Here is a 15,701-nt window from a genome sequence, read left to right as displayed (position 1 = left end):
GAAAACCAATTTTTTTCGACCTGAACCACGGTGTGGTCCCCTTAAAGTCACTCTGTGACCAAGTGAAGGCGGATATGAACGTGGCCTCCTGATGCCTAGGCCCACTTATCAGTCAGGCAATGGGCGGGATGGAGCAGGGTCGCCAACTACCACCTCTACTGTAGCTTCCCTTCGGAGCTTGGTATGTGATCTGAGGTTGTGGTGTGTGCAGGTGATGGCGACGATGAACGTGACCTTCTGGTGCCTGGACCCGCTGATCAGCCAAGCACTCGGCGGCGCGGAGCAGGGCCGCCAACTGCCGCTGCCGCTGTGGCTGCCTTTCGACCAGACCCAGCCGTCCAACTATGGGCTCCTCTTCCTGCTGGAGTCCGCGATGCTCATGAGCGGTGTCCAGCTATCCCTCTTCATCGACGCTCTCTTCGTAACTCTCATCATAAACGTCACTGCCGAGATACATGTCCTCAACAGCAACATTCAGAATCTGAAAACTGCAACTGTCCGTGTAGCTGGTCCACAGTCGATGACCGCTGAATCTGCGTTTATTGGGACGGCGCAAAATATGGCAGTTGGAGACGAGTCGACACTCATCGCAACTTCTACTAGACCCGATATTGATTGTACCAATTTTTCGACATCTGACTTCACTTCAACATACCCCAATCACAAAAAAAGCGCTAATGATGAAATGTATCAACTGTTAGTAGAGAATATCCGGCACCATCAACTCATTATCGTGTAAGCATACACCAGGATACAGTTTACGCAGTAGCTGTTGTAGTCATTATTTGTTTTTTCTTAAAAAATTATTAGTTGTAAAATGTCTCTTCGGAGGGATCTTACCTCTCCACCGCTAGACAAAAGTGCTCAAAATTTCTCTGAGCACTATGGGACTTAACATCTATGGTCATCAGTCCCCTAGAACTTAGAACTACTTAAACCTAACTAACCTAAGGACAGCACACAACACCCAGCCATCACGAGGCAGAGAAAATCCCTGACCCCGCCGGGAATCGAACCCGGGAACCCGGGCGTGGGAAGCGAGAACGCTACCGCACGACCACGAGATGCGGGCAAAAGTGCTAAAAACACATTTTCCACGATGTTCAGAAATACTGTATCAGCGTAGGTGCTATTGGGCAGAATCACATTTTTTAATGTCAGAGAAATGATGTAAATTATAACAGCCAACCCTTCGGTTTCATCTGGGTATCAATTTAAATAACGGATATAGCCTCCTTCACAATCCCAATAAGGACGAGAGTTAGCGATCCTGTCGACGCGAGCACTTTTTCTGCTCCATGATTACGCTCTTGTTCCTGCCTTGGATATACTGTGCTTTTCCTCCAACTGCATCAACAGATGAAAATCGTCGAGGGTCCTACAGGCACAAGGTGACTTAATCGGCATCGCTGCGACAGCGGGAGTGGAATAAACAAAAACCACTGGCCGGTGGAACAGCGTTTTGATCGAAGGCCTAATGAAACATAGCCTGAGATAAAATCGCCGTACCCCAAGTTGGGGGTCGAGAAGATCGCCAGGAACGAAATCTTGTAGAAACAGAGTCACCTGATCTAGTAGAGAAAAGTAAACCACAATGTTTATTCTTAAAGCTCAGGCATAATGACATCTTTTCTCGATACTGCGATTTCGGCGACTTTCACTTCTACAGCGTAACTGATGCGCGTTTATTATAGATACATGCCGTGTGTAATATCATGTTCTATATTTTACAGCAGCACTGAAAGACCTAAGTCGAAACACAGCCCCGGGAGTAGACAACATTCCATTAGAACTACTGACAGCCTTGACCATCTGGTGAGCAAGATGTATGAGACAGGCGAAATTCCCGCAGAGTTCAAGAAGAATATAATAATTCCAATCCGAAAGAACGCAGGTGTTGACAGATGTGAAAATTACCGAACTATCAGTTTAATAAGTCACAGCTGCAAAATACTAACGCGAATTCTCTACAGACGAATGGAGAAACAGGTAGAAGCTGACCTCGGGGAAGATCAGTTTGGATTCCGTAGAAATGTTGGATCACGTGAGGCAATACTGACCCTAGGACTTATTTTAGAAGAAACATTAAGGAAAGGCAAAACTACGTTTCTAGCATTTGTAGACTTTAGAGAAAGCTTTTGACAATGTTGACTGGAATACTCTCTTTCAAATTCTGAAAGTGTCAGGGGTAAAATACAGGAGCGAAACGCTATTTACAATTTGTACAAAAAGCAGATGGCAGTTATAAGAGTCGAGGGACATGAAAGGGAAGCAGTGGTTGGGAAGGGAGTGAGACAGGGTTGTAGTCTCTCCCCGATGTTATTCAATCCGTATATTGAGCAAGCAGTAAAGGAAACAAAAGAGACATTCGGAGTAGGTATTAAAATCCATGGAGAAGAAATAAACTTTGAGGTTCGCCGATGACATTGTAATTCTGTCAGGCACAGCGAAGGACTTCGAAGAGCAGTTGAACGGAATTGACAGTGTCTTGAAAGGAGGGTATAGGTGTCAGGAAGTCTTTTCTGAAAGTATTTGTATGGAGTGTAGCCATGTATGGAAGTGAAACATGGACGATAAATAGTTTAGACAAGAAGAGAATAGAAGCTTTCGAAATGTGGTGCTACAGAAGAATGCTTAAGATTAGATGGGTAGATCATACAACTAATGAGGAGGTGTTGAATAGAATTGGGGAGGAGTTTGTGGCATAACTTGACTAGAAGAAGGGATCGGTTGGTAGGACATGTTCTGAGGCATCAAGGGATCACCAATTTAATACTGGAGGGCAGCGTGGAGGGTAGAAACCGTAGAGGGAGACCAAGGGATGAATACAGTGAGCAGATTCAGAAGGATGTAGGCTGCAGTAGGTAGTGGGTGATGAAGAAGCTTGCACAGGATAGAACAGCATGGAGAGCTGCATCAAACCAGTCTCAGGACTGAAGACCACAACAACAGCAACATATTTTACAGCACTCAAAAACGCACTGCATTTGCTATTTAAGTAAAAATATGTAGACAAAATCCAAAATCTGTAGCTGGCCTGCAGACACTACTCAAGCTTACATTGTTGCCGCTGCTTCCACCCATGATTTCTAAACATTCCAGTTTAAGAATATCTGAAAAGTTTTCACTGCATGATGAACGAACAGTCCAGTTCTAGAATATTTGAAAGGTTTGCACTTTATCTTTTCCATGCCATTCCATGTTCATTGATGTTATCCCCTTCAATCCATTGATCTCATTTCTGAGCTTATAATTTATTTCAATGCAAGTAAAATGCATCTGAACGTGATAATTTCTTAGAAACAATTTACCAAGTGCAAATTATAACCAATAAATTCTTAGATAACGCAAATATACAAAGATACATAACAAAAAGTATAAAAATTAGTAGATACTGAAATATTTAAATCTTACTAACACGAATAATAGAAAGAAAAAAAGAAAGAAAGGAGCGCTTTTGTGTTCTTGTTCATTTTCTGGCGCTCGATTCATTGTGAGTGAAATTTTCACTGCTAGTGTTTGACCAACAACAAGAGGAAACATGATGAAGTGAAGTTCCTGTACACCAGTCTTTCCAACAATATGCCGGATTAAATTCTAAACCTCTCCACAGCGTTTTATGAATTAAGGCCATGTGACACAGTGGAAATTGATCTTTCTTTTGGATGACCCTTGGATTGTCACCGGTAAGGAGCGAAAGGAGACGTCAGGGCAACAGTAGATTTACAGGGTGATTCAAAAAGAATACCACAACTTTAAAAATGTGTATTTAATGAAAGAAACATAATATAACCTTCTGTTATACATCATTACAAAGAGTACTTAAAAAGGTTTTTTTTCACTCAAAAACAAGTTCAGAGATGTTCAATATGGCCCCCTCCAGACACACGAGCAATATCAACCCGATACTCCAACTCGTTCCACACTCTCTGTAGCATATCAGGCGTAACAGTTTGGATAGCTGCTGTTATTTCTCGTTTCAAACCATCAATGGTGGCTGGGAGAGGTGGCTGAAACACCATATCCCTAACATACCCCCATAAGAAAAAATCGCAGGGGGTAAGATCAGGGCTTCTTGGAGGCCAGTGATGAAGTGCTCTGTCACAGGCTGCTTGGCGGCCGATCCATCGCCTCGAGTAGTTGACGTTCAGGTAGTTACGGACAGATAAGTGCCAATGTGGTGGCGCTCCATCCTGCTGAAATATGAATTGTTGTGCTTCTTGTTCGAGCTGAGGGAACAACCAATTCTCTAACATCTCCAGATACTGTAGTCCAGTTACAGTAGCACCTTCGAAGAAAAAGGGACCAAAAACTTTATTGGCTGAAATGGCGAACAAATGTACAACTAAATGAAACTTTATAGCTCCCTTAATTCGCCGACAGATAGTGCTTAGCTCTGCCTTTTGTCGTTGCAGAGTTTTAAATTCCTAAAGTTGTGGTATTCTTTTTGAATCACCCTGTATTTAATTAATTACTTCGTTCTGGTCCCTGGCTGTAGTACATCAGGAACAAAGAGAGGGGCAGAGCGTGGCGTGACTCGAATACCGCCTTTGGCGATGTCTGGCTCCGACTGTGATGACAGTGTAGCCGACAATCCCGCGGGGATGGCCGTGACCTCCCGCAAGCGAGTGGGTGGCCCCTGCTCCAGACGACACTCTCTCCTGAAAAAAATGGCTCAAATGGCTCTGAGCACTATGGGACTTAACTTCTAAGGTCATCAGTCCCCTAGAACTTAGAACTACTTAAACCTAACTAACCTAAGGACATCACACACATCCATGCCCGAGGCAGGATTCGAACAGCGGACCCCATGCTCCATTCCAGGATGTCGCTCCAGGTGTCACAGATTCATGGTGTAGGCTGTGATACCGAGATGAGAACAGTTTAGCATATGAACGTCTGAGTACTTGTAAACTCCAGACTATCCTTCCGTGGTGGCGAGTGAGTAAAGACTTCCGTCCTTCCACCAGCGTATTGCAGCCTCAGCTGCTGCTATACCGTGCTCAGCTTACACTGTTTCGCAACGTTTGTCAGCCCTTTTTCCTTCGCAACGCATAACACTCTTCCCTGCCTGTGGCTGGCTCTGTTGAAACTCACTTTTGCTCTGAGGTACTTTTGACCGAATACAGTTGATATGCTACATTGCACTCCTTTTTGTCAAGACCTGGCCCCTCGGATCAACCAAACTAGATTGTCCTGAAGAATTATTCTAACATCTGGTTTCCTTAATCCTATCACTTAATCTTATACATTTCTACAGGGCCTCTTACCGTGTTCTTAATTCCGACACCATGGGGCTTATTTCATTACTAGGCTTCTTACACAATAACTTCTAATTGTATATTCCAAACTTACGAGCTAAAATGAATCAATTATTTTTCAGACTACACCCTTGCGTGTTTATCTTCCTTCTGCTGATTTTTTTCGTGGGGTATACAATCCACAGAAATCTGAACGACGGCTGGATCTGAATTCACTCTTGTTCTTCGTCTTCTACATACCAAAACAAGGACTATGCTCATCAGAACAAGTGTCGCTGTGGTTCTTTTTATGACAATAGTCTATGTCGTCACTTTCTGGCATTGATTTCCCCGATCAGCACTAAGGTTTCCAGGGAGGACCGTCCCTCCTCCTGCTCCAGAAACGTGATTTTAGACTGCGTTAATTCCGGTCCTAGAGTTTGGTTCAAGCTGGTTAGATCTGCGGTAGGTAGCACTTCCATGGGCTCCTCTGGCCAATAAAAACGAGACTGCAAAATATTCAATGAATTATTCCTGAAATCATGGCAGGCAAATGGAAAGAAGTCCCATTATCTCGCACGCTGTTCCATTTAATAAAAAAACCACTCCAGTTTAACTCTGACCTCTTTGCTAACCCAAGCTTTCCCTGCTCGAAACAACTAGGCACTACTACCATCTTGTCAAAGGTAGAGTACAACCAACGTACCTCGGCCTGCTGAAAGTACAATTCTGGCTCGATGTCTTCTTTATTGCATTCTCTTACCTCCTTTTGTTCCATTAGCAATTTCACTGCACACAAGAATCCTGCCCCTCTCTTATTAGCGTATTCGCACAGACTGGGATTTCCTCTCAGTAGCAGTTTTGGGACTTCGCTCCCTCCATTTCCACATCTCTCTCCTTGTCTTTTGCAATTAATAATAATCTCTGCGTTTTTACTCTTACAAATTTCTTCAGTATCCCCCATTTGACAAGTTACGTATGAACTATGCAACACTCGTAACCGTCTTGTCTCGACTGCTTCTGGTACAGAAACGGAAATGTAAGAGTTTCACTCCATCAGTTCTCAACGATACTGTGGCTACCTTGAAATAAAAAGGTAACTTTTTGTGCTCGGGAATTGTTCCTTCTGTACTTTCCTTAGACCCTCTAAATACTGCTTTGGCGGCAAGTTTACCACTAGCTGACCTCTCACGCCTGATGCATAGCCTTCTGAGGTTCTGTTACTTCCCCTCATCCTTCCCAAACAGTATCTTCTAGGGACTGCAACCATTTTGTCATTGCTACTTCCCTATCTAACACTTCTACTTCGATTTGTTGTTCTTTGCAGCTCTGGCATACCGCATTATTTTTCCAGTCAGCTGTCATAAAAGTCATGTGCTATTCAAAACGCCTTTCTCTAAACTTGCAATCTGCGTAGTGTGCCAATCAGTCGCGAATTTGTTCACATTTTCTCACTGCTTAACCTCTTCTATGGTGTGTTCACCCTTCGAATGACTTCTTCATCAGTAGTGCCTCCAGCATCGATCCAAACCCTCTTTTTTTCTTATGTGGAATAACAACCTGTCCCTGGGAAATGTCACTCTTTAATTTCTCTTACGCCGCATGTACTCTCTCACATAACCCGGCACTTCCTTTGAGTGTCATACTCTAGCACTTCCTTTGAGTATCCCATGCCTTTCCATTCCCTGACGGAATTTGTCGAATGTTTCTTCCAATCTTCTCACCTCGTCAGCATCTTTTATGCATTGAATACCAACTGTATCACCCAGCAATGGCGCGATCATTACGATTCCTGCTTAGCGAACAGAACCCTGACGAAGATGAGTAGACCTGCATGCAACTGATCATCCCACCTTCTCTGCACCTCACCTACAGGCAAGAATACCTATTACTTTCCACCATCTTAATTGCATTGCTCCTTCCCAGCTGCTAATATTAACTGTACTAGACCTACACCTAACCTAAAAAATATTAAATGACTATCTCGTAGGCATTAATCGATACGGGTTCCTCGTTGCAGTTCATTTACAACCTTTTGTTTATCTTCCAATACCTTTCTGCTCAATCTCCCTTTCCGGTCCGCATCTCCTATCCAAGGAACAGCTTTTGGACTCCCTTGAAAAGGTTTCAGCGCCACTATATGCACAATTGTTATTCTCATCGGCAACTGAATCTTGACATTTACCGGCGATGTAGTCTCTATCACATGGAATGGCTCCTGACACTTCACAAAAAGTATCTTTGTCGTTCCCTTGAGTGTATACGAAGTTGATAGCATCAGTCACTGACCAACCATATACCGCCGCATTCTTGCCTTATGGGTCCGCAGCTCGTGGTCGTGCGGTAGCGTTCTCGCTTCCCACGCCCGGGTTCCCGGGTTCGATTCCCGGCGGCGTCAGGGATTTTCTCTGCCTCGTGATGACTGGGTCTTGTGTGATGTCCTTAGGTTAGTTAGGTTTAAGTAGTTCTAAGTTCTAGGGGACTGATGACCATAGATGTTAAGTCCCATAGTGCTCAGAGCCATTGCCTTATCGCCCACTGTTTGTTGCTGCTTCCCCAGTGCTTGTGTATTTGCCATTCATACTCTATTCCAAATTTCCCTGATCACTCTGGCAAATTCTTTAACAGACTCTTCAGCTTCCCCTTTCTTCATTTTCAATATTTCGAACGGTGATGGCATTTACGACCACATACTACTTCATATGGCGACAATCCTGTGTTTGTTTGCTATTTTGAGTTGTAAGCGGGGATGACATACTTGAAATAGACATCCAATTTGGTGCAATGTGAGTCAACGTAGTATCCAAGCATCATCTCGATTGTCCTTTGCACTTTTTCAGTTCTTCCATTGGCTTGCGGATGGAGAGGACTCGTCCTTAACTTCTTCACACTCAACAACTTAGTCAATTCCTTGAATATGTCTGACATGACGTTCGTTCCCTGGTGTGTTACTATTGTTTCAGGCACTCCAAATTTCAATACCCAATTATTCACAAGCGCTTGTGCTACTGTTGCTGCCTCCTGGTTTGGCATCATGACCATTTCAATGTACCTTGAAAAATTATGTGTGATTGTGAGTATGTACCTATTTCCTGCATGTGTTTTATTGAATGGATCTATAATATCAATCCCCAAAAATTCGAACGGTGATAATTCTTTAGGTAATCTCTGAAATGACACTCTTGTTCGACACGGATCCGCTCTTTGTGTGAACGGTCTGCAATTCTGTGCGTACAGACTTACATCCATCTGCCTATTCGTCCACCAATACCTTTCTGCTACGCTTCTGTTGGGTAGATCTGTGAGCCCCATGAGCCACTAATGTGTGATCATGAGCTCCTTGTAGCACTCTATTCCTTAGCTTCGTTGGTACCACTACCTGCGATACCAAGTTGGTTTCCCCGCATAGCAACACGTTCTGCATGCAAAACTGTGACTGCTTAAAATGCTCCTTACATTCGTCATCTGCTTTCTGTACAGTTTCCCGTTGCTTACACTCAGTAGCTACTTTTCGACTTAAGCCATTCGCATTTCCTCACTTTTTCCCAGGTTTTTGCATGACTTCGAAATAAAATTCACTTAGTCTTGCTGCTTATCACATCAGCCTACTAGAAAGATTCTTAACCCCAACAACCATTTTAATGCTGCATGATCTATTATTACTCTAAACTTTTTACTGTCCCGGTAATATTCGAGGTATGTTGTTTCCAAAAGAAAGCCTAACATCTCTTTCACTGTTGTAGAATAAGTTCTTTCTGCAGAATTTATTTGTCTTGATGAGTAAGCTACTGGATGTTGTATGCTTTCTACATCTTGTGACAACACATGCCCAAGTACATGTTTTCATGTATCACATGATAAAACAAATTCTCTATTAAAATCCGAAAATACTAATATCGTACTCAGTGTTAAAGCTTCTTTTAGCTCCTGAAAAGTGCGCTGGCATTCTTCTGACCACAAAAATTTAGTAATCTTGTCTAACAATTGTGTCAATGGTCTGGCAATATCCACTAAACCTTTTACAAACCAGCGTGACTTGTAAGAACGAATGCAACTCCTTTACTGATTCTGGTACAGGAAATTCATGTACAGCTATACTAAGTCTTGCGTCTGTCACTTCTTGAAATGTCTGGTTTCCGAAATAGCATACGTCACGTTATCTTGAAAAACACTGTTCAGGAAGCTAAAAGCTATCACATACTTTTACGCACCGCCATCGTCCAACCCAAAATAAATTGGCGGTCGCCCTTTAACTATGAGAGTACATCAAATTAACGATAAAGGCACCCAGACTGGTGCACTATACGAGGCTTGAACTACTTGGAGGATTAAAGAAAGTGCCAGCAAAACAGTGAAGATTATCACTAACAGACGGTAAGCTAGGACAAAAAGTTCCTCTTACGCTTCTATAAATGATTTATACCACAAATACTCAACTTCAGCCAAAAGTTTTGACAGGTTGTTATATATACTGTGCGCTATAACAAGCTCCATAACCACATGAACACACAGTTAGAAAATAGTATACAAGCTTTCTAGAAATTGCAAATACTCTATAATTATTAATAATAAGATAAACTTAGTTGCAACATTTAATAATGATCATTTAACAGGAACTTCAATATTTTTCCCTGGTGCAAATATAATTTTGTTACCTGTTTTACATAAGGTTTCACAGTAGTAATTTTCTGTTTACATGGCAGATTTAAATAGTTTATTTTGAGATAACTACATAAAAAGAAAGTGAAAATTTCAAAGGAGTTGTCAGACACGAAGGGCGCAAACCCAAATATTATGACAAATCTGTTTACACACTTTTTTCTCTAAGATCTGGGAGTTATGTACAATATTTATCCAGTGAGATAACGATTTCTTCATTTTATATTTACAGATGTGTGAGCGAGCTAGAAAAGGCAGTAAGCATGGGAGCATTTGCCCTTCTCTCCATAAACATTCTCAACCTGTGTTCGCACATCTTCTCTTTAGTAGTTGTAAGTATGATACTTGATTATAGTAGCCATTATAATCTTGCATTGCTTTATCATTTATGCATAACATTTTATCTGTCAACTTCAGTCCACAGTAACTTCAGAACTACGTACCACCTCAGTTCTGTCTGAATGAATCTTCAGTGCGGCAGTTGGCTTTCTCCCTCATTCAATAACTACCATCACTTACAAGAAGTCGGACTCTTCTCTAAATGACAAACTAATGACATCTCTAGAAACCCTCTCTACGTACTATGAAAGAAACCATCTATAACAGAAGTCATTAAAAATACAAACACGTGTTTTTCATCTGAGGGAAAAGAGAAGCGAAAATAGTTTAAACCTCGTGCATCTTAAAAATACGCAGGGGTTAGTTACGCTGGACCTAACCTTGTCTTTTGAGCACACCAAGTAGCTGCCAGAAATAATGTTGTACGCAAGTTGACAGGAACATCCTGGAGAGCTCACCAGGAACTAATTTCTGTACTGGCTTTTTATTATGCTACAGGTTACTATGCGTGCCGCGTACAGTGCAAATTCCACCACTAAAGCTGAGGATGTGGATAGGGCCTACTGCAGTGTCGGAACTACTAGTCCACCATTATAACACGAAGTGAAACAGGTGGCCGGAGTGCGGCCCTCTAGGCGCCATTGTATCGTAGACCAGAAACAAACAGTCCCGTAGAATGACTACAAGAACGGTTTGTCGTCGTGTGGAACTCCGACAGCTACCGCTTCGATTATGAGGCGTCCGTTTCACCAACAGGCGTCGTCGCCATTGACAGTAGGATGCGCAGGTTCCGCGTACCGACTAGCATCCTCGATGTCACATGGCCTCAAGTAGTCCGGATTGTATCCTTCCGCTGTGACTATTTATGGCACAGCCCGGCCACAGGTCAGAGCACTGTTGCAGATGCATCGAAAAACACATGCCAAATTTAAAAGAGTGCAAAATCGTCAAGATTGGCGAAGTTCTACAGAAGCTCGAAATTTAGCGCGATCTTCAATGAGAGATGGGTTTAATAATTTCCACAACGAAACTTTGTCTCGAAATCTGGCAGCAAAACTAAACAGTTTTTGGTCGTATGTAAAGTACACTGGTGGCAAGATGCAATCAACGCCTTCACTGGTGATGTTATTCATAACAGTGCCGCTAAAGCAGAGTTACTAAACACAGTTTTCCGAAAATCCTTCACAAGAGAAGATGAAGAAAATATCCCAGAATTCGAACCAACAACTGCCAACCTGTGCCACTAAGTAAATATCCTCAGTGTAGCGAAGCAGCTTAACTCCTTTAATAAAGACAAGGCCTCCAGTCCAGTCTGTATACCAATTAGATTCGTTTCAGAGTAAGCTGATACAATAATTCCATACTTAGCAATCATATACAACCGTTCGCTCGCCGAAATATCGGTACCTAAATAGTGGAAAGTTGTACAGGCCACTCCAATACCTAAGAAAGGAAATAGAAGAATTACAGAACCATATCACTAATGTCAATTTTCAGTGGGGTTTTGCAACATATAATGCCTTCAATATTTACGAATTACCTCGAAGGAAATGATTTATTGACAAATGGCTAACACTGATTCAGAAACTCTTATGAAACTCAACTAGCTCTTCATTCACAAAGTAATCTGTACTATCGGCAGGGGATGTCAAATTGATTCCATATTTTTAGACTTCTAGAAGGCTTTTGACAATGATCCTCACAACCGACTTCTAATCAAATTTCGTGTTATGAAGTGTCGCCTCACTTGTGCGACCAGATCTGTGATTTCCTGTCAAAAGGGTCACGTTTCGTAGTAATTGATGGAAAGTCATCTGAGCAAAAAGGAAGTAATATCAGGCGTTCCCCAAGGAAGTGTTATAGGCCCCCTGATCTTAATACTGAACTTGGGAGACAATCTGAGCAGCCCTCTCACATTATTTATAGATGAACAAAACCAGTTGACTCCAAACAATGAAAAATGTTAAGTCGTCCACATAAGTAATAGAAGGAATCCTCTAAATTTCGTGATGGCTGGGTGTTGTGTGCTGTCCTTAGGTTAGTTAGGTTTAAGTAGTTCTAAGTTCTAGGGGACTGATGACCATAGATGTTAAGTCCCATAGTGCTCAGAGCCATTTGAACCATTTTTTTGAACCTCTAAATTTCGGTTACACGATAAATCACACAATTCTAAAAACTGCAAATTCAACTGAATATTTGGGGATTACAATTACGACTAACTTAAATTAGAACGATTACATAAATAATATTGTGCGGAAGGCAAACCAAAGACTACGTTTTATTGACAGAGCGCTTAGAAGATGCAACAAGTCTATTAAACAGGTTGCGTACACAATGCTTGTACGTGCTTTGCTAGCGTGTTACTGTGCTGTATGGGATATAGGGCTGACGGAGAACATCAAAAAAGTCCAAAGACGATCAACTTGTTTTGTACTATCGCGAAATAGGGGAGTGAGTGCCACAGATGATACGCAGTTCGAGATCACAATCGTTAAAACAATGGCGTTTTTCGTTGCGGCAGGACCTTCTCGTGAAATTTCAATTAGAAACTTTCTTCTCCGAGTGCGAACACGTTTTGTTGTTGCTGACATACATAGAAAGAAATGATCATCATAATAAAATAAGAGTAATCAGACCTAGCGCTGAAAGATTCAAGTATTCATGTTTCCCACGCGCCCTTCGAGAGTGGAACGTTAGTTGAAGTTGGTTCGATGAATCCTCTGCCAATTAAATAACTGTAGATTGCAGAGTAATCATGTAGACGTTGATATAGTTTCTGCATAATCGCCTCCGGAGGCGTCACGAGCTGCCAACAGCTCACAATCAGGGCGTTCTGCTGTCTTGGCTGCACGAAATTCAGCGCCAGGACGGGTCCTTCAGGACACAGAACTTACCGTTAGGTTCGCCATTATAGTGTTTCTGTACGAACCTCTAATATTCACACTTATCACCTATTACACAAATCTAAACACTTTGACACTATTCAGATAAACCAAGAAGTCTGGTTGTGTTCGGTATTTGCAGGTTTTCTTTCTCCTGATAACGATGTCCTCTTGAGTAGTCCCCGCCCGGAGATCCGAATGGGGGACTATTTTATCTCCGGAATATTTTACCCAAGAGGACGCCATCATCATTTAATCATACAGTAAAGCTGCATGCCCTCTGGAAAAATTACGGCCGTAGTTTCCCCTTGCTTTCAGCTGTTCGCAGTACCGAATTAGCAAGGTCGTTTTGGTTAGTGTTACAGGACCAGATCAGTCAATCATCCAGACTGTTGCCCCTGCAACTTCTGAAAAGGCTGCTGCCCCTCTTCAGGAACCACACGTTTGTCTGACCTCTCAACAGATACCCTTCCGTTGTGGTTGCACCTACGGTACAGCTATCTGTGTCGTTGAGGCACGCAAGCCTCCCCACCAACGGCAAGGTCCGGCTATCTGTGTCGTTGAGGCACGCAAGCCTCCCCTCCAACGGCAAGGTCCATGGTTCATGGGGGGGGGGGGGGGGGGGGGGGGGGGGTCAGTGACATGTGTCGCACAATTTCTGATTATGTCTATTGTGCTTAAAGAAGTCATATTGTCTTGTTGGAATCGCACCTTCTGTCATTCAGGCACGAAGTACCATCTGTAAAAGAGAAGATTCTAAAGACTCATACTCTGATTAACTACCAACAACTGCGTCTAAGACTGAAGCCGAGAAAGAGTTTCCTTAACTGATACAAGCAATGCACTCACTATTGTGAGGAAGGACAACCATCAGCTGCAGAGTGGAACGACGACAGTGAAAATTTCTGACGGACCGAGACTCGAACCCGGATTTTTCACTTATCCCGAGTGGTCGTCTTACCATTTGGCTATCTGTGCATGACTCACGGCCATACCCTAAACTTCCATATGTCATCAACCATGCGAATTAATTGCATGTATTTTATAACAGCTATAGCCGCTGCAGTGCCTTTTCCTTTAAATATGCATTCGTGTCCAAAGGAAATCTGCATCGTAATCAGAGCAACACAGGCACTGCAATATCGTATTTCCGTAACTGGGACACTCGTAGCACCACTATAGGAAGCGAGACGTCAAATGAGGCGTGTTAAAATGCAGTATTTGGAAATATGAATGCTGTTGCATGAAGGACTCCCTCACGGACAACCTGAATCTCGATCGACCCTGTTCTGGTGCCACAAGGAGCAAAACAGATCGAAATAGGGAGTCTCAGTGTGGAGTCAGTGGGTTGTGAATGCGAGGCTGAGCGGACGTCTTCCTACTTCTTGCAATGTCCTCTATGACCGGTCTCACACACCGAACTAAATAGTAAGTGAACTAAAATTAAACAGAAGTATTACCAAAGACGAGTTACAAGTTAGACACATTTTGAAATAGAAGCTGTTGAAAATTAACATAAATGTCCATTCTTAAGACAGGTAAAACTCTTAAGACTGTAACGAAACTCAGTTCATTGTGAAATATCAGTTCATTGTGAAATAATGTAGAAGTTCTCCTGCTTTTCAAGGTGCAAGATGGCGCACAACAAATGAAGCATGGCTTAACTGTCCTCATGTTACCTAACTAGTTTTTAAAATGTACAGAATTTTAATCGTCATAAAATTCTGTAAGTGAATAATTACCAATTCCTGCCAAGTAGCTTTAAGGTGTTATACAAGATTTTATTGTCTAGAATTAAAAACTTGCAAATGTTGCACTAAACACAACATGCCTAGCAAAAACAAAAACAGTATCAAATGCCGAAAACTGCTGTTGGCAGTCCTAGTGTGCACTCATTCATGTAATTCTAAAATTTTTAAATACATTAAAAATCCGACCAGCAAACATGTGTTCATATGCATACGAGGGACACTCCAAAAGAAATGCACACTATTTTTGTAAAAATACAATTTTCATTCTGCATGTGTGAAAGTTTTACAGTGTGTAGATACATCCTTCCTGCTTGTTTTCAAACTTAGTTCAACCAGTTCCCGTGAGTGGCGCCGTCACAGCATGTCTTCAAGATGGCTGCTACACTTGACGTTCATCAGAAGCAACGTGCTGTCATAGAATTCCTGTGCTGTGAAAACTAGACAGTGGGAAACATCCACAAGAGGTTGAAAAAGGTGTATGGAGATGCTGCTGTCGATCACAGTACAGTTAGTCGGTGGGCAAGCAGGTTACGTGATGAAAGCGGGCACGGCAATATCGAGTGAGGATCGTCCTCGCAGTGGCAGGCCTCGTGCTGCACACACTCCAGACAATGTGCAGAGGGTTAACGAATTGGTGACTGCTGACAGACGCATCTCAGTGAACGAATTGCCACGCACGTTGGGATAGGGGATGGAAGTGTTTGCAGAATACTGAAAGTGTTGGCGTTAAAAAAGGTTTGTGCCAGGTGGGTTCCCAGGATGTTGACAGTGGCTCGCAATGAAACAAGAAAAACGGTATGCAGCGAACTTTTGGAACAGTACGAGAATGG

General features: G+C 42.5%; 1 protein-coding gene across 1 annotated transcript in view; it reads left to right on the top strand.

The window, feature by feature from the left end:
• The first annotated feature begins 354 nt into the window (after positions 1-354).
• The window catches only part of LOC124620373 (odorant receptor 43a-like), a 35,688-nt gene continuing 20,341 nt past the window's right edge, over positions 355-15,701 (top strand). Inside the window, exons 1-2 of the mRNA XM_047147044.1 lie at positions 355-735; positions 10,132-10,231. Of these exons, the coding sequence (XP_047003000.1) occupies positions 374-735; positions 10,132-10,231 (462 nt within the window). The 5' untranslated portion in view covers positions 355-373. The remainder of the gene's footprint in view (positions 736-10,131; positions 10,232-15,701) is intronic.

The sequence above is a fragment of the Schistocerca americana genome, chromosome 6 (assembly GCF_021461395.2).
Source record: "Schistocerca americana isolate TAMUIC-IGC-003095 chromosome 6, iqSchAmer2.1, whole genome shotgun sequence".
NCBI lineage: Eukaryota > Metazoa > Arthropoda > Insecta > Orthoptera > Acrididae > Schistocerca > Schistocerca americana.
The sequence above is the reverse complement of the archived record's forward strand: the minus strand, read 5'-3'. Positions and strand labels throughout refer to the sequence as shown.